The sequence below is a fragment of the Cibotium barometz genome, chromosome 48, assembly GCF_041138505.1.
Source record: "Cibotium barometz isolate CiBa-2024 chromosome 48, ASM4113850v1, whole genome shotgun sequence".
Classification (NCBI taxonomy): domain Eukaryota; kingdom Viridiplantae; phylum Streptophyta; class Polypodiopsida; order Cyatheales; family Cibotiaceae; genus Cibotium; species Cibotium barometz.
Window position 1 is genome coordinate 32,038,599 of NC_141093.1, and position 27,195 is coordinate 32,065,793.

The window sequence follows — 27,195 nt, forward strand, 5'->3', positions numbered from 1 at the left end:
GGCACTCGCACGTCTAGGGTGCATCAATCCCGGTCTGATGTGTACATGAGCAATCTCTCGATTGATTTTCCTGCACGTAACAATGTATCAAATTTCGATAGTAAAGACTCTTGGGGAAAGAGCTGGCTATCTCACCACCCAGCCATAGCTCTTCTTGAGCACCCCTGAGCTTGAGGTCAGGTTAACGCCGTGCCAGGCACACAGCCCAAACTTTAGTGTTCCATACCACTACTAGTGTCCACCTCATCCAGGATTAAAGCTGGCTCCTGACACAAGAAATAATGCCTGTGATTCTAGGTTGGTGTTTGCTCTTGAGTCTCAAAAGAACCCCCATTTGGTACCAACTATCCTTGATGCTTTTTTCAAAGCCAAAAAAAAACCAAGCAAGTTTAAGATCCATGGTAGGCACATCGGTTTCAACCGTTTGGATAGTGTGATGGTATTTGTTGTGCCTGTCATGAGCTGCCCACCTCCCAGCATGTCTCAACCCATGTTTTTTATTAAAAGCTCAACTCATTCTGGGTTGTGGAGAAAAAAACAATGCTGCACAAACAATGTGTCATGTGTCTTATCATCAAAGATGTAAAAGATGGCCGGCTTCTTAGTCTTTCCCATCTGCTTCCAGTAACATATGTGAACCATGATGGTGCATTGGTCATTGTGCCAATGCATTGATTGGACTTCATTCTGTACTTTGAATGTGCAGTTCTCTGCAAAGTCTATAACCGATACCACCACATCATCAGGAAAATTTCTGATGCACTCTTTGAATTGGGAGTGCTGCCAGTAACTATGAAAGTTGTGGGCGAGATATTAGTTAGATGCAAGTGTTTAACAAAGAAAGAATGATAGTGGAAACTCTTTGAAACCAGAGGACGAGGTGGATTTCAACACCTTGGATCTTGAGAAGACCAAGAAGAAGTTATGTACCACATGGTGGTAAGCAGAACCTGATTGGCCCACCACTACTAGGCTTGCTAGGGAGAGCCTCATTGAACTCCAGTGCAGGAGCTTTTGTTGGATACTCAAGGGAAGGGGGGCTATTTACTGCACTGGGGATATATGAATGCACTCAAGGTGGTGCATTGGAGTGCCCTTAGGGATCCAAGCCTCCAAGTCAAGGTGGGGTGTCAGCCACCTAGAATCTGCAAGACTTGTGCCAGTGGCCCTTGAGGCAAGGAAAAAATCCCCAAATCGTTTCCACAAAGTGCGATAAGTTCTCATTTGTGCCAGCAAGGTATGCTGGTGTGTCATTCATGAAGCTTCTCCACGCTGCAGATGGGTAGGTTGAAGTCCTGTAGACGTGTGCCTTGCACCCCTAGGTATTGCTCCTGGCCTCTGCCACACACAAGAAGAAAAAGGTTCTAGAGGATAGCCCTGGCAGGTCTAGCGGACGATGGCAAAGCGATCTTCCCTACTAGCGCTTTGGATGAGGATCTAGCTGTGTGCTGAGGAGTAACAGGCTGACACTTCTCTCACCTAAGTGGTGGTTAAGAACCCCCTATGGACCATAGTGCCTTGTCAAAAAGCCCAATCTACACAGTCCTAGAACTTCTCAAAGTCTAGCAAGAGAAGTGCCAGGTCCTACTTACGGGTCTATGGCGTTGCTATCACCTTCCAAAAGGTGAAGATATTATTCCAAGATTCTCCTATCCCAGATGAAGCTAGTTTCAGTGCCCTAGATAATGTCAAGAAAGAGGCTTTGGCTAGGAGGGGTGTTGGGTTAAGCTTATCCTAATGTGCAAGAAATAGGGGCAAAAAGAGAGAGAAGAAGAAGATATATTAATATCTTGCAGAAGACCCAATGGGTATATGAGACAAAAGGTGTACAATGTGTCAATGGAATCTCATCATGGAAAAGGTTTTCGACCCCTGAGCCCCCTGTACACCTGTTGGGTGCCCTGCTTCAGGGCAGCGGCACTGTTTGTGCCGCGTTTTTCCCTCTACAGGTGTTCTTTGTAGAAGTTGGTTTTGTGATTGAGGATTGGTAAGGACACTTCTTTTAAGATTGTGTTTTTTTTTTTTTTGAGATTGAGCCTGAGCTTTTGTGATGGCTGCCCTAACTACTCTTCATATGTTCTCCGAGTTTGCAAAGTTGGATGGCTTCGACTACACTTTGTGGAAGGTGAAGGTGAAATCAGCCTTGCGTGGAATGGATCTCTGGGATTGGCTTGTTACAACTGCCAATGCCACCCCTCCCACCCTTGCTACCATTGGTGTGACTCAGGCAAATCGTTGTGTTTTCTCTTTTCTGATGTTGAATTGTCAAGATTCTGTTCTCTCTCATGTGCGTACAATAGATGCTGCACATGAAGTTTGGAAGGCATGACCTTAGACCTACAATTGGTATCAAAGCTTGGTACAACCTTGTCCATGTAGCAGCTATTGGTCGCGTCACCTTATAGCACACCCGTGCATGCTGCTCGTTTGCGCTCCACTTCTCTAGGTGCTACTCCATAAGTGCTGATGTTGCTACCACATCAATGGCCTCTGTCCGTGCATCTGCACCCATACGCACAGCAGCAACCATCACCATCGCAATACTGTCCTTCAATTATCTCCGCTTGTAGCAGATTCCAACATCTATCCTTGTCCACTTTACATCGTGTTCAGAAGTGTTGCCTTGTGCTCCTATCAATGCTTCACTTTCGTGCATGCTTTTCTCTTGCTCTCTGTTCAACACATTATTGTTGAGATTATGGAGGCTTGAGGAAGATGATTGAACTCATGGTGTAAGCAATGGATGATGGCTATAAGACCTTTGAACCATATGTCCATATCCCCAATGTCACATATATGATATTTTGGTGCATTATTTCAATAACCTCCCTTAACAAAATATCCATGGCTACTATGATGTCAATGCTAGCTCTAGTTACTGTTTACAATGTTGGTTATGATGACCATCCAAGTGCTTGAAGGTCTTACTCATGGCGGTTTACAATACCAATTATGATGATAGATGACCACAGGTGCATAGGTTCTAGCTAGTCTGGAAAGCCCAATGGCCTTGAGGAGTGCAGTTAGCCTCGGCTGAGGCACCTTCTTCTTTCTCTTCAGCTTCTTCTCCAGTTGAGTTGTTTTCACCTGCAACAAGAAGAGTCTTTTGTGCCTTTTTTTTTTTCTAAAGAAATAATTTTTTTCTTCATGTCCTAGTTTCCCACAGAAGTTAGATGACTCCTTAGGAAAATCCTTTTTCTGATTTGTACCTTTGAAGGATGCTTTACCAACATTTTTGTGGCCTCCTTTGTCGGAAGAAAGCTCCTTCTGAGTTGCCTTGCCTTTGCTTGACGTTGTTGTCTTTGTCTAGAAAGGATGCTTCCACATCCATCAATTTTGGTTACGGCAAGTTTGTGAGTGTGGTAACAATGTTATCAAACTCCTTTTGGGGCTCAAGAGCACAGCTGTGATCACATCTTCTTCAATGGTCTTTTTGATCCCTGCAAGCTGGGTGAGAGTACTTTTCGTATAGTTGCGATGAGTCGAAAAAAGTGACTCTCCCTGGTTCAACTTAAGCTCAAAAAACTTGATTAAAAGGTTGATTTTAGAATTTTTGGACTATGTCCCAAATAAAGCATCTAGAGTATTCCCTGCCTCATTAGATGAGTCTTTTCCATCTATGTGATGGATGTATGTATCACTTAGTCCCAAAGCGATGATGGCCAAAGATTTTTCATCTTTGTTGATCCACAAGGTCTTTTTATCCCTAGTGGTAGGCATCTTCTCCTTCCCGTTTGCAACATCCCACAACCCTTTCCTCATAAGGGTACATTTAATTTTGGTTCGCCAAGTATGAAAGCTATAGGCTTCAAATTTGTCATGTTTGATCGAGTTGGCCGTTTTCTTGGGTAGGTCTTCCCACTTGGCTTTGTCAGCCCAAGGGCAGTGTCTAAATCCTCACACAAAGATTTATGAGATGCTAGAAATCCCCATCACCATAAAGATGCATGGGAGTATACAAAAATTTAGACATATTAGAGTATTTGCATAATCATAATGGTATGGTTTGGTTTTGGGCTTCTTGGCCTTCTTGATCTTCTTCTTGGGTTTGATATGCTTGGCTTTTGAGGATTCACAAGAAGATGGCATTTTTAAACTTTGATGATTAACCAAAAAATTGAGATTAAGCCCACACTAATCACCCATTAGTGATTTTAGCTCACTGTTTTGAAGACAGAAAACAAAGCTTACATGGATCACTCAAATGGAAACTTTCCTCAAATCTTCAGCCAAAAAGTTTCAATATGATGTTATAGCAATGAGCTAACTGAGTTTGAAAGCCCTAATCACATCATTAAGCTCAAATATCATGCATTAATCTCTGTTTTCCCAAAGGTGGTCTCTGTGATTACCACAGTGCTGCAACCACTTCTCGTTGCTAATTTTGAGGATTCTGACCATGAAGGTGTGTTTGCAGCTGCTGAAAATCCCTGAACCTCTCAGGAATTAGACCAATTCATTGCAAAACTACCGATTTTACTCGATTTTCTCCTTTTTCCTCTCCTGGCCTAATTGGCGATGGCGGCAGCAGCGACAGCTGATTTGGGGCATTTGAGCTGATGGCGAGCTGTGCCTAGGCCCTAGGGACATACCCCAAGAGTGGATTAAGCTATTGTTGCCAATATGAGTTGCATTCAAGGTCTCCATGGCTGTGGGTATAAAGAGAGAAGGTTTCATGGCTTTTAGGATTATAAGCTTGATTAGTGCTAATCCTATTTGTCTTAGATGATAACTTTTTGAACTCATGGTGCAAGCATGCATGCAAGCTAAGCTAAAAAGAGATTAATACTTAATCACACGGTTAATCAAATGGGCAGCATAATGACACAATGAGATAGGATAATATTGGTGTGCTCTTGTATTAGATCAATGCCTTTAAAGGCTGGAGTACAATGGATTAAGGGCATGGTTAACCCTTAAGCAAAACCCTAATCTACCCTTGAAGTGAGAACCTCCAAGAGCTCCAAAATTGCCTAGATTTGGGTGCAAGTTTGAACCTCTTCTCACTTGCAATAGGCACCTAGAATATGCTGATTTGGATCCTCCTTTGACCATAATACACCATATGGATGATGGCTATAAGACCTTTGAATCACATGCCCATATCCCCGATTTCACATGTGATATATTGGTGTATTATTTCAACAGTTATCATTACCTCTCGACCTACTGCCCACTGGTAGTGAGCTGCCGCGACACCAACACATACATTGCTCATCACAGTCACTGCCCACATTAGCGTCCACATCAGCCACCTATATTTGCAAAGCTGTATCAACCAAAAATAGGGCTTTTCAGAAACCAGTCTCTGTCAAGTGTCCAGCTGACGTGGCTGGTGTTTGATTGATAGCTGATATGTGTTCAACTGGCAAGTGTCCAGCTGAAATAGGTTTTCCATTGAGAGGTTGGAGGTGTTCAAGTTACAAGTCAAGTGCATCGAGAACCCACTTGTAGCCCTCTCCATCGGCTACTTGCTGTTTGCACTTCAACTGAGATCAGTGACTCACTTGCATGGATGGTGCCACCCGATTGGCAGTTAGCAGCAACTGTGCAGTAATCACACCTTACTCAGTGCCAAACGGAGCACCTACAGTGGGATGACCATTTGTATAAACATGTGACTCTGGGATTGCCAGAGAGAGACTTTTAAATGAATCGAAGGGTTAGTGTTTCGCTTTCATGTTCGGTACTCTCTCAAGTCGTGTTATTGATTGTCTATCTCTCATGTCACTATCTAGTTTTGGGTGCACGATAAGCATAGTATCTTGTTAGAGTTGATACAAAAACCACATAATAAACCCCATCAACATAGCATCCACCAAGTAAGTTCTTAGCCCACTGAGCAACATCATTTGCACTAGGCATTTTCCTAGGAAAAAACAAAATGACCGCACATTCCGAGAATTTCTTAACTTTCAACAGTATAGTCTGAACATAAAATTTGTATTTCAAAATGACCACACATTCCGAGAATTTCTTAACTTTTGACAGAATAGTTTGCACATAAATTTCGTATTTCAAAGTGGGCTTAGGTTTATCCCACACAGTCAGATTTTCCTCGAAATCCTTATGCAATAGAGAAAACATGTAATGCGCATCAGGGTTATCATGGTTCATAGTTACCGATTCTTTGAGTCTCTTGGGATCCATTCCAAGAACCTTATCTCCATGATCGGAGTAGACGCATGCTGCTGTGAATCCGTATCGAAAACAGAGCAGGAAAAAACACACCCTCTCTCTCTCACATACATGCGCACACACAAGCCTTGAGACTGAGCAGAAGCAGAGGCGGCTATGAACAAGAAATAGGCGACAGCCAGCAAGCGGGAAGGGAACAACAGGAAAAGGTGACAATCAGCAGGAGAAGCAAGAACAGGTGATGAGCAAGAAGAGAAGACGGCTCACTGCAGAAGCATGGGACGGCCTACTTCAAGAAGAGGGGATTGCTGTGACAGCAGCAGGAAAAGGCGATGCCTGTCACAGATCAAACTCCAACAAAAACCAGTGAACCACTTCGCATGCGCCACACCCCCCTGATAGCAACTCGCATAGGGGGCGCAGGGCTCTCCCACCCACACATTTGGCAGCTTGGCTCTCAGACCCACAAACCACGCACTCGGGGGGGGGGGGGGGGGGGGGGGGGGGGGGGGTTGTGAGTGTCTTGATTGATGGATGCTGCGTTAGTAGTGTGACTGGAAGGCGGCAATTTGACCATACATTGTTTATGAACAACACCAAAACTTCTATTCTCCGGAGAACATAAACAACACCAAAAACTTCTTTTCTCCGGAGAAAACTCCTGTAGCATGGAAGGCTGGCCAGCTAAGCCTCCTCTAATTTCAATGTTGGGTACTCTTGCGGACGCGTCTTTGAGTATCAGGAATAAATGCTTGGAAAAACAAGCAGAGATTGAGGAAATAGAGAAAGCTTCTCCCATATATGACATGGGTCCTAGGAATCCTAGTGCCCCTCCCCCAATATCTGCTCTTCTTGTTCTGGGTCTGCGACTCCCATGAGCCAGGTTATGGAATTCCTTAACAGGCTTGCGCCTACTTTACTCACATGTGTCTATGCTCAGCACTTCTGTCTGTTTCTTTATAAATATGGTTCACTAAACCTTAATCCTAATGTTTCTGTTTTTCCCATGGTGTGGTGACACATGCCTTGTTTGGGGATGATGCATATGAAAAGCGGGCTTCTTTATTTTTGTGTCAATCATGCACATGCATTTTCTGTGATTGAACTTGGATTTTAGGCTATTGTTATCATGTTCTTATGATATCTTTGTTTCTTGTCTGCACGACAGGGTTTGGAATACCTACATTTGATATACAAGGTCCACAGAGACATCAAAGGTGGTAATATTCTGCTCACAGAACAAGGGGAGGTGAAGCTTGGTGAGCATCCTTTGTGGCTGTTGCTTGAGAATGTAGGTCTTTCTCTTTTCATGTGTAGTTTTCCAGGAATGTGGTGGTGTATGGCCTTCTTAAATTTGCAGAAGAAGCTTTTGCTCTGAAAGTTGACCTTGCATGTTACTATGCAGGTGATTTTGGGGTTGCAGCTCAATTGACAAGGACTCTTTCAAAACGCAACACGGTATTTTCGATTTCTGGATCCTTCAAGTATGTACATGTTCATGTAGGATTGACTCAGCAGATTTAGATGGTGTAGAATAAATCGGTTCTAGAAGATCAGTATGCGGGCCCAATATCTGAGAAAGCAAGGCTTCAGAGATGCAAGTGTGCATGTAGTAACCTAGCTTTTACAGCTAGATCACGTGGCAGGCCCAACATATTGTCAGAGCAAGGTGTTCCAAGTGCTCATAAGTTTACATGTAGCATAGCCCTTCAAATCGATGTGAGCTTCCCTCTCTTATTGTGTGTGTGAATAGAAATGGAATAATGCAGACGGCTACATCAGTGCTCGCAAAAGCAACAGGTCCTTGCACACATGCAACTAGGGATGGACAGAGAGGAGTGTGCAAGGCATGCACATTGAAGCTGTTTGGGCATAGTAGCCCTCATGCGCTTGCAGCTAGTGTACGAATAAATGAAGGTGGCTTGGGCTTGTGCGGGCTGCAAGGCAGAAAGCCCATGAGAAAGCTTGCTTACATTGCATTTGTGTATGAAGCAAGGTGGATGCGCGTGTTGAATGAGCTATATGCTTCTCAGCAAGGGCATCAGCATAGTGTGCTAAGGGAACAGCTGTGGGTGTATGCTTGTGCACCCTGAGAGTATTGTGCATGTATGGGCAAGACTGCGGCATCTGTGTGCATAGAACATCAGCAGCAAGTCTCCACATGATCAAATCTTATGGTTTCTGGTATTGCTTTTGTCGTGTGCACAACACAGTATGTCATGCCTGGGCAAGAGAATTTGCCAAGACCATGCAAAGCATTGTACAAAGCTAATAATACAAAACCTATAGGTGGGACCGGCCCACTTTCTGTCCCTAGTGCAGACTGCAGAGCACCTACAGGCACAGCATTCATGAATGATACGTTGTGCATTGCATTTTCTATTGCAGGGTGCTTGTGTTAGAATAAGTAAATTGTAAAGGTCTGTTGTGGGGCAAGCTTGTTACAGCAAGGTGTGTCTCCATGGCCTAGATGACTGTAATGAAGGTGGTCGGCCCTTTCACAATGTGTCCATCTTGGGTACAACGGCCACCAAGAATTTTGCGCCTTCCCTATTTTGTTTGAGGTGTTTGTGGCAGGCATGTTTGGAGCTTGCTCTCTGTCGAAACTTATTTGTGGTTTTGTTCTTTTTGAATCTGTAACCCAATAGGGTTTCGCATTAAAAGCTTGGTTATTGGTGCTCATAATCAATGCTTTTCTTGCAGTCAATTGGCACTCCACATTGGATGGCACCAGAAGTTATTCAAGGATCTCGTTATGATGGGAAGGTAAGATATTGGAAGCTGTACTTTTTGATTCATGTGTAATTACACACACTGTTAGAAGACTTTAGCTTTGTACTTTGAATCACTATAACCTTTTGTATGTATCATGGCGACAGGTTGATGTGTGGTCTCTTGGAGTCTCGGCGATAGAGATGGCTGAGGTCCTGACTAGTTCACTTGTCTTGCAATCCAGTTCATAATAAAGAGCACTTTTTATGTGCCCATAGGAAACTTCCCAGGCATCAACATTATTGTTAACTATTTTATCTGCCATTTTTGTGGTTGGATGGTCTTGATTATTTTCTTTGCTGCTTGCAGGGGCTTCCTCCAAGGTATAACGTGCATCCTCTGAGGGTAGGTTTTCTGAACCAGGTCATCTTTGGAGTGGAAGTTCTGCTTGAAGCACTGAAGACTCCTTAGTGCTGAATGATTTTTGATATATAAACTTGATTATGCAATGCTCTCTCTCTCTCTCTCTCTCTCTCTCTCTCAACAGAGCCACTGAGTTATGCAGAGCTCAAAGCTGAATGCCCCAGACCCCATGGCCATGCCACCACAAGAGGATCTGGGCCATCGTCTCCCATCATCGCAGGACCTTCTCGCGCCAGCTCAGTTTTACCACCTTGAGCACCATGTCACAGCGGCCCATGAGGGATGTATTAGGGTGATATGAGAGCTCTCTGCTCATGTACCTAGATCAGATTTTATAGTTCTAGATTTTTGTTATCTTTCTTTATTACTATTTTGTACCCAGGATGATGTACCTCATGGATATGATGTAACCTTTTGGTCTCATAGATCATTTTGGCCTTTTGAAGACGTTAATACAACTTTCTTCCTTTCTTTCTTTGTTTGGGCCAAGGCAATTCTCCACATTGCAGCTCCAGATCTGAGAGATCCTGCAGAGACACAGGAGCACTCTGCCATAGGCAGTGGATATGGAGAGCCTATATGAAGTTGAGGTCACAGATGCAGAGGCTGCCCCCTTTTACCAGATAGAGGGCATGCACTTGAGATGTGCAAGTCTTTATCACACCACATCCATCAACCATTCATTCTCATATGACTATTTTGTTTAGGTAGCTAGTTGGTTTATCTTTTTTTCCATGATACAATTACTTCATGGATTCATTGTGACACTCTCTCATAGATCCTTTGGACTTTAGTAGACATTAATGGATTCATTGTGACACTCTCTCATAGACAAGACCCTTTGGACTTTAGTAGACATTAATGTACTTTCTTCTTCTTCTTCTTCTCTCTCCTTGGCAAAGAGACAGAGACAGAGACAGAGGGCCATTGGTCAGGTAGGATACTGAAGGAACCACTTGACACTGGACCACATCTTCACCCTCAGAGCTATTATTGAGGAGGCCAGGTCACACAAACGGCATTTCTACTGTTTCTTTGTCGACTCTCGTAAGGCTTTTGATTCAGTTCTTAGGGCATGGCTCTTGTACTGTTTGCAGGAGCTCCATTTTCTGCCACAGATGACGTGGGTTGTGATGGCATTGTATGAGTTAGTGATTGGTTGGGTCTGGGAAGGTCTATTTGGGGAGATCCTTAGCACCATTGGGGTCAAACAGGGATGCCCTATTTTTCTACATGTATGGATTGTACATTGATGAGATTTCAGATGTTATTGACAGACTTGGGGGCACAGGTTCTTGGCTAGCTCAGACAGTGGTGTTTATCCTCTTATATGCAGATGATATAGCCCTCATATCATATTCAGAAGAGGGGCTGCACAGACATCTTGATGCACTTTAGCCTTTTTGTTTAGAGAGGGACCTAATAATGAATCTGGGCAAAACCAAGATCATGCTTTTTAACACTTCACATAAGATTTCATTTAGACAGTCTTTCATGTACAGAGGTGATGGAGTTGACCTTGACTCTTCATATGTATACCTTGGGGTTACCTTCCTGCGATCGGTTGCCCAGGTCCATGTGGCGAGAGCTTAGGCTGCTGTGACCTGATTAGAGAGAGAGTGCTTCCAGGCTCACTTCCAGGAGTCAAGCACAAAGAATTGGCTATTTGCATTTGTGAGTTGTGATTTATGGTACTTCATTTTTGGGGGGCTAGACTTGGGAGATGCAGATTGGACAAGGATAGAGAGATTGCTGGTAATGATGTTCTCACACATGATCAGAAGTGAGCCATCAGTACCAGATGAGATGGTACTTGCTGAGTGTGTGGCAGTCCCACTAGTCCCGATGCTCTTTTCCAGACTATCACCTACTCTACCATGTATACACACTGGATGAAGACCGTCTCCTGAGCTTGGCATTTGAGTCTCAGGCAGCTTGCACAAGAGAGACATACTATATGTTGGTATTTGCACCACCAATTGGTTTGACTCACATGGTCTTCAGATGGATTGCCGTCCGCCGTTTGGGTATAGCCTAGATGCGCCCTGCTTGGTTGTCTCTGGGCAGGAGATCAACCCCATCATTTGTCTTGGCTTGGCTCGCCTTCACACGATCAAGACATGGCTGTCTATGTCAGAGCACTTCTTGAGGCTCATGGAGGATGGTTTCATTGAGAAACGTGGATATCTATAGACACATCCCATGCCATCAGGATTGCCATTGGTCAACTGGGGGTTGTTAGAAATATGGTGATCTTGAATCCTAGTTAAACATAAACTTGTGGTATATTAAGTGTGTGGTTTGATTTTCCTAAGATCTTAAAGGGTACAAGGTGTAAAGGTTTGGATAAGTAAAAGATCATTTTATTTGTGAAACAAATGAGCTGCTGAAGCACCTCCCTGTGTGCCAACCTGCCCTCCATCGCTGTCGCCCTCCGCCTCCTTGCCTCTGCGTGCTACCCCCGCCGCCGCTTCCTGTGCGCAGCCCCCCTTCCCTCACCGTCAACTGTCTCCTCCCTGCTGCTTCCTGCCTCACTGCCCTCCACCTCTCTCGTCCAGTGTGCGCCTCCCGCCTGAGCTCTCCCCCACTGCCCTTCAATTCCTTTACGCTGCCCTGCCCTTCTGTCCACCTACTCACCTTCCCCTGCGCCGCCGCCTCCTCCCGACTGTGAGCCGCCCCTGCTCCCATGCCCCCTTTTCATTCAGCACCTCCCTCTGCTTTCTGAGCTTCCTCTGCCACTCCAGCCCGTTGCTCCCCCCTTCCACCCCCGACCCCGCTATCCTCTTCATCCTCTCCCTTGGCAGGTGTTTTCAGCTTTCAGGCAGTTTCTCTCTTCGATAAGTTCGGCAACTTCTGGTCTTCGAACCTCCAGGAGGACTCATGGCAGCCGCTCCATCATACCTGACTGAGGCTGCCGTCCCTTGCCTTTCTTTCTCAGAAGCGGACCTCCAGCTCCTTGCTTCGATAGTTGCATCCTCGGAGGCCTCCAGCTTGGTCTGCAAGATTGTGGGTAGCCACCTGGCACGTGGACAGCTCAGGGACCTTTTTCAGGCAAGCCTTATTGGCGAGCCTGGAAAGATCACTGATATTACCAAGTTGAGTTTGATTCACCTGTGGCATCGGATAGAGTCATGCAGCTGAGCTCCATCGCAATGCGTACAGCCTAGGCCTTCTTTGCAAGGTGGCAGCATGGCTTTTGACCTAGTGTCCGACCCTCTGGCTGGCGTCTTAGGCTTTCCCGTGACAGTTTTCTTCCTTGTCTGAGAAAGGAATACCTTCCTCTCCTCCCGGTGATAGGTGGTGTTATTGGAAGAGTGATGGAATCCTCCCCCACCGCCGCTTCGGTTCTAGCTTGGACGGCTGGGGTTCTGTCTCTTCGTATCTGCATAGCCTCTCTGGAGTTAGTTCCTCATGCCGTATCACTTCCTTGCCTCTAGGAAGCTCCTATTTTGTAGAGAATTGAGTACTCTGGCCTCCTTGGCCAATGCTTCATTTGCTTGCCGATGGGACACCTTGCTAGATCCTTTCCTCATCTAGGAGGGTGCCTCCAGTGGTCTCCCCTCCCGTTTCGAGTTCAGATCCTCTCCAGGGGGGTGGGGGGGCATACTGGCCTCAGGCGTAAGAGCACCAGGACCCGGCCTTAGAGGATCCCGGTGCAAGAGAGTGGCAGACCGCTAGCCCGAGGCGGGACCATCGTTGGACTTCCATAGTAGAGCAGTGCCGTCGGTCTGGTAGGCCACAGGAGGATACGGTTTTGTAAGAGAACCGTTACGAGCACTTATCTCTCAGGAGCCCTCCAATGGTAATGCACACACCCCCCCCCCCCCCCCTGCGCGTGTGCTATGGTAGCCAATTTACTACAACTTCTAATGCCTCCCCGTTGAAGAGCCGGTATTTTCGAGGAGACGGTGGCTCCCATTCGTATGTGTATGGTTCTGCATCACTCCAGGCCTTCCACCCCAAAGAGTGGTGCGATGATCTTCTCCTACCCCCTTGGTGCCGGATTGGAGCATGGAGTAAGTGTTATTACCTGCAGTGGTCGACTCAGGGACCATTGTCGCTGGGAGAGCTCAATGGGTGACCATCAGGATTCGAGAGGACAGAGTGGGCTTTTTGAATGTATATGCGCCAAATGTCGTAGCAAGTAGAGCCACTTTCTAGAGTATAGTTTGCAAGTCCCTCCCACAGGCAGGTTTATGGTGCATGGGTGGAGATTTCAACATGATGTTAGAGTTGGTAGAGGACAAACTCAGAGGTGGAATAGCTACAGTTCTGGCACAGAGTACTCGGCTTGGGAGGGGTTGATTTTGGCTTTGAGGGGATAGGACCCTTGGCATTTACCGGATTTTGGATGCATCCACAGTAGTTTGTGTTTCTGGAGATTTGACAGGAGTAGATGCCCTAACCTGTGCAGATTAGGCTGCTTTACGTAGATGAGTGGGCTTGTGGACGTGGTGGCATGATTGGTATTTTGGCAGACATTACTTTCTCCGATCACGAACCGTTATCCTATCCCTGTAGGCAGGACAAACATTTGAGCACTTGGATCCTAGATAGCCTCATTCAGGATTCCAAGATATGTAGCAAGATAGAGGAGGTATGGGAGAGCCTGGGTTTTCACTCAGGTTCAGAACTTCAGCTTGCAGGTGCCCTAGAGGCAGGCATTGGAGAGATCATGTTGCAAGGCCAGGATGGATCCATTGTTGCAGACCCCCCCCATGTGAGAGCCATTGCCACAGATTTCTTTTGCTCTCTCCTCACGGGTACCCCCTATCATCACAGGTGTTGGATGTGCGCGAGCGGGTTGTGGTTCCTCCTGCGCTCTCTTGTTTCCGCTTGGTGTCCGCCCTATGCTCTGTCTGCCACCGCCCTTTGGTCTGTCCATCGCTCATCCTCTGCGTTGCCCGTCTCCAGTTTCCACATGGCTCCCGCCCTTTGCTGTGTGTGGTTCCGCCTCCCGTTTTTGTGCCACCGGCCCTCCGTTGCTCTTGTTTTTGCCTGGCATCCACCCTTTGCTTTGTTTGTCGCCGCCTTTTGGTCTGTTTGTCGCCTGCCCTCTGCGCTACCCATCTCCCGTTTCCACGTGGCGCTTGCCCTCAGCTCTGTGTGGTTCCAACTCCCATTTCCGCACTGCTCGCCCTCCGTTGCTCCCGTTTTCGCCTGGCGTCCGCCCTTATGTCTGTCGTGGCTAGTAATGTAGAATGTCCCTACCTCGGACTAATGGTTGAATCCTTAACTAGAAGCCACTCCCGCCCTTACCCCATCGTGCATCGGGCCGGCTCTGTCTTCTCCCATGTACTTGACCACAACTTTAGGTGGGTGATTGTGAAAATGGTGCTTCCTCTTGAAGACAGAGTGAACAAGATCGAAGAACAGGCTTAGAAGGCCCTTTCAGACCAAAAGAAGTTGATAGACAGGACATTGAACCAGCATCAAAAAGAGATTCATGCTGTCAGGACCAAGATCCAGGGCAAAGAGGAAATGCACAAACTACTGCAAAATGAGATGCGACAAGAGATGGAAGCTTGGAAGGACGCATGCCTGGTTGCATGCATGGAGAAATGTATGGAATTATGCAAAGAAGAGATGCACAAGTATGGTGTCACGATTTGGTCCATCTCCATTTCTGGAGCCACTTCTATGGGATTGTTACTCCATAGAGCGGCCAGATTTGTACCATGTTCACACGTGGCCAAGCCGGTGCCCCATGTGAAAGGGTCAGTCATCTTGTGTCACATGGACGGAAACTAGTTTTGTGCCATCCGTGTGTGACCAGTATTGTGCCATATGGACGGGAGCCTGTTTATTGCCACTCGTCTATGACCAGGATTGCGTCTTATCCATGGGATTGTCACTCCATGGTAGGACTGATATTTGTGCCAACCTTGTTTATGGGATTGTCACTCCATAGGAAGGCCCGTGTGCCAGGATGTGTGTTTTGCCTATGGGATTGTCACTCCATAGGAAAACCAGGAGTTCACATTTCTGTTGCACCAGTTTTGTGCCCGACGAGAAATCCTTGTACAAGTTTCATGAAAGGGAGATTTCGTCCATTACATGTGAGCATGCATTTATGTTTGTATGCATAAACTTGTTTTCGCATGACTTGTTTTCGTGTGTTTGCTTGCTATGACGTGCCAGTATACTGGACGGGGATTCCCTTAGTGTACCGTGGGTGTGCTGTCTGCTGACGAGTTGTTGTGGCGTGTGAACAGGTGGTAAGTAATGCCCTTTTTGGCCTTTTCAAACGTAAAAACCATGAAGTAATGTAAACCGTAATGTTTATAAGGTTGGATGTTCACACATTTAAAATATTGACTGGACACTTTCTAGTGTGGGTGCCCAAGAGCTAACCTTTGAGTAAGATTTAATAATATTTAAAGCATGTATTGCATGGGAAACTTTTCTTTCCCCACACATGGAAGGTAATTGCGCGCGGGGGGGGGGGGGGGGGGGTGTGTGGGGGATGAAAGGGAGGCGATTACAGTATGGAGAAAAGGAAGTCGATTTGGCTTGCTGTCCTTGTACCCGCTTGCTGTCTTTGTACTCGCCTGCAGCAACTGTACCCGATCGCCAGCAACTGTACCTGGTTGCAGCACCTGTATCCGGCTGGCAACAACTGAACCCGGCTGCAGCACCTGTACACCCGGCTGCGAGCACTGTTCCCGGCTGCAGCAAGTGTACCCGGCTGCCAGCATTGTACCCGGCTGCAGCAATTGTTCCCGGCTGCAACACCTGTAGCCGCCTGCTGATTACCTGTTTACAGTCCTACAACACATGATTATTACTATTTGCATTTGCCACGACTGTACCTGTTGACTGTCACCTTTGTACCGGCTAGCTGCCTTGTTTGTACCTGCTGTTTGCACCCATTAGGAGTACAACAAAAGGGAATTATCTTCTCTGCTGAGATCTGAATTAAAATGTTTGCCAGGCCTCCTATAGGGAGCGGTTACATTGGGCCACAGATTCATAATGCACATGCCACCGTGCCTCTTGAAATATCTTTGGTTGCCCATGAAGCCCATGCAAAGAGGGCTGCCCCGTTGGATAAGGGGAAGAGAAAGAGAGAAGAACATGTATCACATCCCAAAAAGCTCAAGGAGTTCAAGGCAGGGGACAAGTCCATGAAATTTGATGCCTTTCATGGAGAGTATGCTGTCTCTAAGGTGCTAGCTTTTGTGGCACAGTTTGAGTGATGAGGACTTCACTGAGAAGTCTAAAATTCGTCATGCAAGCATGTTCTTGAAGGGAACAACTGCCCAGTGGTGGATCACCGAAAAGACCACCAAAGATCCCATTTGCACGTGGAAAGAGTTCAAGGACACATTTTATGCACAATTTTTGCCTCCTAATGCAGAGCAAACTCTCACCCAAAAGTGGGATAGACTTGAGCAAAAAGACAATGAAAGTGTGCAACAGTATGTCAACAAGTTTTGGAAAGTGTTGCTTGAGGTAACTCCCTTTATGCAACTCTCGGAAGATGAAAGGAAGAGGAAGTTTCGCTCTGGATTGCAACCAGCTTATCGTTCGGGCATCGAATTGCACCCGAAACACACTCTTCAGTAGCTCATAGCATCTGCTCTTGCTACGGAGCAATTGCTGCTTAAAATTAAGCAGGATCAGGGAGGTTCTAAGGGCAAAGAGAGGGCTGTCCCAAACCTGCGAAAAGGTGGACAACCACCTAAAAGAGCTTTTGGGAAGCCCAAAAGGGTGGTAAAGCTTAAAGAACCCCATCCAAAGACATTGCACCAAAGAAGAACAAGTTTGGCTTAACCCCCGAGCAAAGGGAGCAATATGCCAAAGAGGGGAAATGCTTTTCTTGTGGTAGTAAAGAGCACATGTTTAGGCAATGCCCTACCCACAAGCAAAAGCATGAAGACAAGCTACCAAAGGCAAATGTGCATGCCATACCCAATGTGCAGGATATTACTGAGCATGATGGCAAGGAGAGAGTGGTATGCAAAGCTTGGGGATAAATCAAGGATCGATCCGCCTTATTCATGTTTGATGATTGTGCAATAGATAATTTCATCTCTACACAGATGGCAACTGCCTTGGGCATAGAGATTGGGGACATGGGATCCCAAATTGAAGTAGAGGAAGCTTTTGTTGGCGAAGAGGTGTTGGTCACTCCTCTTATAGAAAAGTTACGCATTCATATACAGGGTTATTTGGATCATGAGCATTTCTTGATTGCCCCACTCAATGGATGTGATGTATTACTTGGCAAGCCTTGGCATCATAGGCTTGAGCCCCGTAAAGAATATAAAACCAACAAGATCACCTTTATGCATAGAGGCCGCACGCATGTCATTGGTGCTGGCAAGGAAGGGGATTCTATCCCAGTTGTCTCTCACATCCAGATTAATAAGGCACTGAAAAAGAGTCTTTCCGCATACTTGGTTTTTGTTCGTGACAAAATTGAACAAAGTAATGTGAATGTGGATGTATTGACTCAAGATAGGCTGAATTTTCTTAATGCATGTAAAGATTGTTTTGCCAATGCATTGCCAGGAGAACTACCACCTGAGAGGCCCAAGGATCATCGCATAGATCTTGTGCCAGGTAGTTTCCCACCTAACAAACCCGCATATCATGTGAGTGCCGCACAACAAGAGGAGATTATGAAGCAGGTTAATGAGCTCTTAGAAAAGGGTTTGGTTCAGCCAAGCTCCTCACCCTTTTGTTCTCCCGTACTTCTTGTGCAAAAGAAGGATGGATCTTTCCGCATGTGCGTGGATTATCGAGCTCTAAACAAGCACACTATCAAGAACAGGTTCCCAATCCCACGCATAGATGACATCTTGGATAAGCTGATGGTTCGGCTTGTTTTAGCTGTATAGATTTGAGGAGTGGTTACCACTAGATTCGTGTGGTACCCCAGGATATCCGTATATCTGCATTCCGGACAGCTTTTGGATTGTATGAATTCTTGGTAATGCCTTTTGGCCTTACCAATGCCCCAGCAACATTCAACTGTATGATGGACATGATATTTCGATCCCATCATAAGTTCACGGGTGTATTCTTTGATGCTATTTTGGTTTTCTCCAAGAACGAGGAGGAGCATAAGACTCATTTGGTTATAGTGTTTGAAGAGTTGCGAAAGCATAAACTCTTCATAAATGCTAAGAAAAGTGAGTTCTTCCTCTCAGAGATACACCATTTGGGGCACATCGTATCCAAAGAGGGTGTAAGAATGGATCCTGCTAAAATTAAAACCATTTGGAATTAGCCAGAGTTGCAAAATGTACATCAAGTGTGTAGCTTTCTTGGGTTATGTTCATACTATAGGCAATTCATCAGGCATTTCGCCAAGATTGCTTGCCATTGCATGATCTTACAAAGAAGAAAGCCACCTTCAAATGGACTTCGAATGAGCAAGATGCCTTCTTGCAACTCAAAAATGCTATCATTTGTGGGCCCGTGTTGATTGTTCCCGACTTGCAAAAGCCATTCACGGTGGAATGTGATGCATGTGAGAATTGTATATGGGCTGTCCTAAATCAAGAGGGTCATGGAGTTGCTTATGAAAGCCGTCGATTACATGATGCCGAGATCCATATGGACATTTATGAAAAAGAGCTCGACTGTAATTCATGCCTTCAAACTTCTTGGGGCTGAATTTGTAGTCAAGACCGATCACCAAAGCTTGAGATATTTTCTATCTCAAACAAAGCTTTCAGAGAAGCAAATGAGAATGGCAAACTTTCTTTCCATGTTTCATTTTCAGATTGTACACACTCCGGGAAAGAAGAATTTGGTGGCAGATGCTTTGTCTAGGAAGCCTTATATAGCTGTAGTTTCAGTGGCCTCTCATGGGGACTTATCTGCCATGCGCGATTTGTATCATTTGGATGTTGATTTTTCCCATATATGGACTGATTTGATGGCTGGTCACTCGCATGCCTCTTATGTGATCAAAGAGTGTTATCTTATGAAGGATAACTGCTTATGTGTGGTGAAGGATATGCGTCCAAAGGTTAAGGAGGAATGTCACGCTCCACCTTATGCTGGTCATAGAGGTATTTCACCTACGATACGCATGATAGAAAGATATTTCTTTTGGCCAAGCATGCATAAAGACATTGAGGCATATGTACGCGCATGTATTACTTGCCAAAAAGTGAATTTTGATAGGCAAAAGCCTCTAGGCCTATTCCCTTGCAGCCATGGGAAAGCATTACTATGGACTTCATTATGGATTTGCCTAGATCCCAGTATGGAAATGATGCTATTTTGACTATAGTTGACAGGTTAAGCAAGCAAGCTCACTTCTTGCCCGTCAAGAAAACCATTAAAGTTGATCATATGGTGAAGCGTTTCCTTGCTCATATCTTCAAGCATCATGGTATGCCTAAGTTCATTATTGGGGATAGAGATCCCAGGACTAGCCTCTTTTGGAGGGCTTTATTTGATAACATGGGTACTAAGCTTGAGTTCTCATTTGCTTATCACCCCCAACCAGATGGTCAAAGTGAGGCTGCAAATTCTGCTGTATTGGATTTGTTGAAATTTTATGTGGTAGATCAAAAAGGTGCTTGGGAGAAGTATCTTCCACTTGTAGACTTTGCCTACAATAACACGGTACATGCCTCCATGGGAAAGGCCTCGTTTGAGATTATTTATGGCAGAGTGGTCTTGCCACCCATCCTTCGTACAAAGGATGAGATTTTTGCAGCCGAGACTTGGATGTAGCCTTTGCTCAGGTGCGGACAGCCATTGCAAGGTCACAAGATAAGCATAAAAGGACTGCCGACAAGCATAGAAGGAACATGCAAGTCAAGGAAGGTGATTGGGTATTGCTAAAATTTGAGAAAGCTAGGCTTTGGAAGAAGCCAGGACGAGAGGGATTATATCCAAAGCTTTCTACTCGATATTATGGACCCTTCAAAGTGGTTGACAAGATCAATGAACTGTCCTACAGGCTTGCTTTACTTAGTCATTGGAAGATTCACAATGCTTTTCACGTGAGTCTTTTGCGGAAGTATGTGGGGCCAGATCCAAAAGAGCCTGTCACAGAAGATCCGCGTGAGATTGATGAGCTTGAGGAGATCCTCCAGCCGCCAGAGAAGATTGTATTTCATAAGGAGAGAAAGCTACCACATGGGAAGCTTTCCAGGAGACGCCTTATGAAATTCAAAAACTATTTACCCATTGATGCAAAGTGGGTAGATGAGGATTATTTCGTTGACTACCCGCAGCTTTTGCAGGCATATCTTGAGGCTTTTTCAGTTGAGGTCAATTGTTTAGAAGCCGGGGGGGGGGGATGTTACCATTTGGTCCATCTCCATTTTTGGAGTCACTTCTATGGGATTGTCACTAGATTTGTACCATGTTCAGATGTGGCCAGGCCAGTGCCCAGCAGCACCCGGCTACATCTCCCTCTTCTTTCAGATGGAACAACAAAGGAGAGAGGATGAGGTCCGAAGGAAAAGAGAAAAAGCAGAAAGACGGAACTACGAGGAAGCCCAACGCAGGATCGACAAAGACCGGCGTTAGGCTGAACTCGCCGCTCGGGAACACCAACGTGAGCTTGATCGAGAATGTATGTTACTCGAGCACCAACAGAAAAAGGAGGCCATACACTTGAGGTATCAGCAGCTCTCCTCAGTCTCCCCAGTCTCATAGGTGTCCCGCAGCAGCATCAACCACCATCATTCGCAGTCAACCAAACTTCAGTAAGTATGATGGTAAGTGTGATCATTCATCAGTTAATCAATTTATTCATCAGTTTAATGCTCATTTTCCATTAGCTAAGATCACAGAGCCACAAGACAAAGTCCACGTAGCGGCTCCTCATCTCACTGGTGAGGCAGTCACTTGGTGGCAGCATTGGTCTAGTATTCATACAAACCAGGCCATAGGTGTCACAGCCTTTGACTGGGACATCTTTGTCCATGACCTGAAGACCAGATTTCTCCGGCCCCAGTACATGACCGGTCTGAAAGACGAGTTCTATGGACTCAGACAGAACGGATCCCCAGTGCTTCAGTTTTCCGGTAAGGTTATTACTTTAGCACAGCAGTTAGGGTTATCTGAGGAGGCTAAGATGGAGCAATTCATTCGTGGATTGGACTCTAACATTCGGTTCATAGTTCGTAACTTTCAACCAAGTACATATGACCGGGCTCTAACTCTCGCTCAGAATGAAGAAATGACGCTTAACGGGGGCAAGCCCAAGCAGTCATCTCAGTCCAGTACCAAACCCCAGCAGCAGCAATCAGCTGCATAGACAGGGAAAGGTAACACGTCTTCTAAAGATGCTGAGAAGGACAACAGTAATAGCTCTAGTTCAGGGGGTAAGAAAGATAAAGAACCTAAGAAAACCCCTGATGAAAAGGCTAAAGCAGGCATTACTGGAGGTTATCTTCCTCCAGAAGAGCAAAGGAAGTACCAGTCAGAAAATAGATGTTTTGTCATATTATAGGGCATGGTAAGAAGAATTGCCACAAATGGCAAGCGGTACAAGCCGCCAAAGCTTCTTCTGCCACAGTTGCCACAGCCTCCCCAGCTCCTCCAGCCCCGCCTACTACCTCAAATACAGTTCAACTCTTACCTTCTATGCATTCCATGCTATCCGTTGTACTTGATGCTAAGCAGGAGGGTGAGGCAACAACCACACAGAAAAGCCTGATCCGAGCTTATGGCTCTGCCAAGGGCCGACAGTTCATAATCCTTTTTGACATGGGCAGTTCTGAGGACGCCATCTCTCCCCAGTTGGCTACTAACATGAGCTGGTTTCGTCAGTCTGAACCTATTCCCAATCGGGGGCAGGACACCTTTATTATCTGTAAAGGTTTTCCTGAGCCTGTCATGATTCAGGGGGATAGGAGCATTCTTGGTGCTCCTATGATTTCTCATCTCCAGGCCTGACGAGCTATGTGCAAGGGAGCAGAAGGAGCATTAATTTATGCTGAGACAGCTTCTATCTCATCAATAACCGCTGTCTCATCATCTTTAGTCCCTCAATTAGCAGATCTCCTTTCTCATGCAGACATTTTTAAGGATGATCTCCTACCCAGTATCCCACAGTTAGCAGAACCTCCTAGCAAGTTTCCCTCTTTGTCTTCCCAAGACTTTCAAGGGCAAGCTAGAACAGCAGTCAGTTCTCAAACATTTGAAACATGTTCCTTATGGACACATTTTCACAGTCACCACACACCACCAAGCACTTAAGTGGCTCCCGACGATGCCAAGTGCCCAGTGGAGTGCTCAGCACACTAGACAGGGTCAGCTCTTCCAACAAGTTGGAGGGATGATCAAGTACATCCCTGGTCAGCATAACCCAGTAGTAGATGTTCTTAGTAGAAAGACCAGCATCCCGACCAGTCACAAGAGTCTACCATTCTCAACATCTCTGCAAAAGACTTAGAAGATCAGTATGTCGATTCCGGAGAGTTTGGTACTCAGCCCAGTTTGGCCCTCAATTTTGAGCCTGGCCATCATTTAGTTCACAGACAGGCATGTAAGTTTAGACGAGATATCCACTTCAAGGAAGGGATTGGGTCTCTCGGTGCATCATGAAACAAAGATTGAAACAAGTGGGCAAACATTGTCCCAAGCTTTCATTCCGTAGTTTTGGTCCTTTTCCAATAGTCAAAAAGTTAAGTGATGTCTCCATGATGTTAAAGTTGCCTACCAGTTGGACAATGCATGATGTTTTCCATGTTTCTTGGCTAAAACCATATGTTGGTCCAGAAGTGTTTGATGTTTCAGATGAACAGCAGGCAAACGTGGTAGACGAGGCAGAAGTTATTGAGCCTGAGCAGATCCTTCTTCATCGATGGAAGCATGGTTTCGGTCGACGGATACGTCAGTTCTATACGAAATTCCGAGATCGAGGCACCCACGAAGCCGTATGGCTCGACGAGGAGTTCTTCCAGGAGTACCCCCAGTTATTGGCGGACTACTTGGAAGCCATGAACCTGCCGCCAAGCTAATCAGGAGGGAATGTCACATGCACTCTACACTCAGTGCATGGTGACAAGATGGCTCATCATCAGAAGTGCAACATTTGTACAATATTAGAACCTAGTAGGATGATATTTGTTGTGCGCCGTGACCCCATTGTACATCCTCGGTCCAGGATAAGTCAGGCACGAGCTACGTAGGTCATTCCTTAGCCTTAGCGGGTAAGTCAGTCAGTCAGTCAAGTCCGTGAACCCACTTGGAGAGAATCATTCATGCATGTAGAGTCAGTAGAAGCCTTAGGGTTTGCATCACAAAGCACTCTGCATCCTGCTTAATATGCATTCATATGCGTGTGCATCATTTAGAACATCCCAAAAGTCGTAGGGAATTTACTAGGATTTATCTGGTATATTTTCCATATTTTATAGTATTTATTTAGCATTTATTGTCATTTATAAAGACAAACTTTATTAAATGACCAGCCAACTTGACCAACCTCCAGTTAGTTTAAATAGGCTTGCATAGGGCTTAGTTTATCATTCAGTCTTCAGTGTGCTAAGAACTTTCCTCCTCAGCCCTAGGAGTTCCCCTTGCCTTCAGCACTAGGCTAGTCTCATCCAGCCCTTGGAGTGCTTGAGGTTGCTTCAGCCAGCCTTGTTTATCCAACAACCTGCAGTTCAGCAGTCCCTACAGCCCTAGGCGCCTGCATCCAGCATCAAATCAGCCCTGATTCAGCAGACAGTCCAGCCTCAGTTCAACGCCAGACTTCAGCCAGCGTTTTCTGCATCTGTCTAGCCGTACACCTCTGCGTTTACAGTTCTGTCCAGCAGCAGCACACGCCTGCGTTTCTGTCCAGCAGCAGCAGTACACTTATGCGTTTCTGTCCGGCAGCAGTACAGCCTGCGTTTCAGTCCTACAGCGTGCGTTTCAGTCCTACAGCGTGCGTTTTCAGTCTTGCATCAGTTCTACAGCAGTATCCAGCCTTCTGTGCATCATCCATACATGCAACAGTCATCTGGTGAAGGTAACACAGCATTCATAAGCATTTACAACATTCTAACATAGCTTAGAACAGTCCATTATCTCCTTTTCTCAGCCTCAGCTGTGCAGCCCTTCCTCATGCCCTTGGGAAGAGTGCATAGGCTCGAGATCAGGTCATCGAGGTGTTTCTACAGCCGTGTACAGTTCAGCCAATCTCCGATCCTCCGAGATCTTGCGTTTGGCTTATCTACAGTCCACAGTAATTCTCTCTAAAGAAATAAAGCAAATACTATCTCGTTATCGGGATAGGGGGCCCTTCAGTGGGTAATTCGGGACCCAATCTGGTGTACAGTTCTCATATCTCTCTCTCATATCTCATTAAAGTTTGAAGTATTAAAATGGATTGCTAAACTCACGAAACTCAGGATACAGAAGACGGTGTGAGCATTTGTGTGACAGGATCTTCCAATACAAAGACTTCCGCTGCATATCACATTACAGTCAATTTGGGCAAAACCAAGGTTATGGTCTTCAACACATCTTATGTAGTCACCTCACGATTTTCTTTCATATACAGAGATGCCCCATTGGAGATCTCAGATTGTGCAGAAGTATGTATATCTAGGAGTCACTTTTACAGGCCCTTTGTTCCACATGACCAGGGCTGCCACTGACCAACTTGCGAGGGGGCATGCCTCGCTAGCCCGTATGGAGAGACTATTTCCAGGTACATTTCCAAGAACCTCACACTAAGTGCTGGCTCTTTGATACTCTAGTACGACCAGCGGCTATGTATGGTGCAGCCTTTTGGGGGCGAGGCCTAGGGAAGGATCACTGGAGGAGCATAGAGAGGCTACAGGTGATGATGCTGTCACGCATGATTAGGAGTAAGCCATCTGTAACACATGACATTCTACATGCAGAGTTTGGGGTGGCCCAACTGGTTACAGATGCCCTTTCTCAGACTATCACTTATATTCAGCATGTACACATGCTTGATAGAGATCGCCTCCCACAACTAGCACTAGAGTCCTCTATGCAATTATATAGCGAGAGGAAGAGGGAGCGATTGAGATGAGCTGGATTGCCCTCCTTAGCGACACGGCCGCCACCATTACCGACACATGCATGGTACTCTAAGGTAGTCGAGTGGTTTCATGCACATGGCATACAAATGGACCTGCTCTTCCCGTTTTAGTATAGCCTGGATTCCCCCTACCTTGATCTCTCACGATAGGAGATCAACCTGATCATCCGGTTAGATCAACTCAGGCTACACATACACCAGACATGGGTGTCTCTGTTAGAGAATCAGAGATTGGTAAGAAGAGTGAGTTCTACAGAGATCACTTCTTGAGACTCTCCGAGGATGGATTCTTTGAGATCCTGGGATACATATAGATACACATGTCACATGCTATGCGGATCATGATCGGTCAGCTCAGGGTATCCTCCCACCGCCTTAGAGTAGAGACTGGCAGAGTTGAGGATATCCCACATGAGGAGAGGACATGTAGTATGCACCATAGGAGCAATAGAGGATGAGGCCCATTATATGCTCAGTTGCTTGGCTTACTACTATAAGATACGAGGGAGATTGCACTCTCTCTTCTGAGAGGGATTCAGACCACTCACATGGGTGATACAGTTTGAGAATCAGAGGTGCTTGGGCGTGTACTTGATGGAGCTCAGACGACATAGAGATGTAGTGTTGAGACAGCATGCTGAGAGACAGCCCCGGCTTCGACAGGACACCTCACAGAGAGCCATCACAGATTTCTTTGTGGTACACACATCCATGTCGGAATCCACTGTCCACAACAGCTCCTCTACTATGACATTAGAGCCCACCACCCGTACCCACGCTCTAGCTCCACGCCCCAAAGTTCTTAGCGAGAGAGCTCGATCCATTTTGCGAGCCAGACGTCCCCAACCCAGAGCATCAGGGCCCTCCACCACACAGAGACAGATTTGTGAGGTTCTTTGCCGACATGGCACGCTCCCATCACAGAGGCCTGACACTCACTCCACCATTAGATTGGTTCTGGCCGAGGCGGGTATTGTCATTAGCTGATCACAACATATCTCACCCTACACAGGATCATCTGTTGATCACATGTACTGTCAGATGTTTTCATTTTACTTTTTCTTTCAGTTTTCCATGGCTCACTATGGTACCATTGTATTGCTTTTGGTCTCATAGGCCCTTGGGGTCTTCTATAGACATTAATATAACTTTCTTTCTTTCTTTCTTTCTCCAGACTTCCCTGTTGACTCCATTTATTGTAGAGGAGCTTGTGGAGGCTCCGACAGCACTCCCTAGGGAAAAATGCCTAGGAGAAGATGGGCTTCCGGTTTCCTTATTTCTCTAACACTGAGATCTCATGGATGGCAACTTCAAAGCTACCTTCAATGAGATTATGATCATGGGAGCCATGCCAGAGAGGCTGTTAGAGGGATTGATCCGTTTGATTCCCAAGGAGGGTGTGGTGACAAATTGGAGATTCAGTCGTGGAGGCCCATCACCCTCCTAGGGACCGCCTACAAACCTAGCCAAGGCCATCAGCTGGCATCTGCAACCTTTCCTTCCCGATTTGATCCATGGCACGCAGATGGGTTTTATCCAGGATCGGAGTATTCTAGCCAAAATCTTCACTTTTTGGGAGGCGACCGCTTTGGCGAGGTTGAGGTAGCAGGATCTTATTGTTCTCCTTAATTTTGAGAAAGCCTGTCTAGGCTTTCTGGAGGGGACAACATGCCAGATGGGATTCCCTAAGGAGTGGGTCCAAGGTGTTTCTTGGCTCTACCTGGCTTTACACAGCTAGGTTCTCATTTAGGGAGCCAGAGGAAACAAATTTCTTCTTTCTCGCTCGGTGCGACAAGGCTGTCCACTTGCACCTTATCTATTTTTGTTTGTTGACGAGGCCATGAGGGCTGCGTCTTCCCATCCGTGCGTAGGTGGAGTTGCGTGATTCTGAGTTCGCCGATGACACAGCAACATGCCTGTCCAGAGATGAGGGGAAC

General features: G+C 46.0%; 1 protein-coding gene across 4 annotated transcripts in view; it reads left to right on the forward strand.

The window, feature by feature from the left end:
* SIK1 (Protein kinase superfamily protein) overlaps window positions 1-27,195 on the forward strand; it is an 80,494-nt gene that overhangs the window by 13,404 nt on the left and 39,895 nt on the right. For all 4 annotated transcript variants that reach the window (XM_086785724.1, XM_086785725.1, XM_086785726.1 and 1 more), the window contains exons 5-9: window positions 7,307-7,397; window positions 7,544-7,596; window positions 8,842-8,904; window positions 9,018-9,062; window positions 9,220-9,255. In XM_086785724.1, coding sequence (XP_086641850.1) covers window positions 7,307-7,397; window positions 7,544-7,596; window positions 8,842-8,904; window positions 9,018-9,062; window positions 9,220-9,255 — 288 coding nt within the window. The remainder of the gene's footprint in view (window positions 1-7,306; window positions 7,398-7,543; window positions 7,597-8,841; window positions 8,905-9,017; window positions 9,063-9,219; window positions 9,256-27,195) is intronic.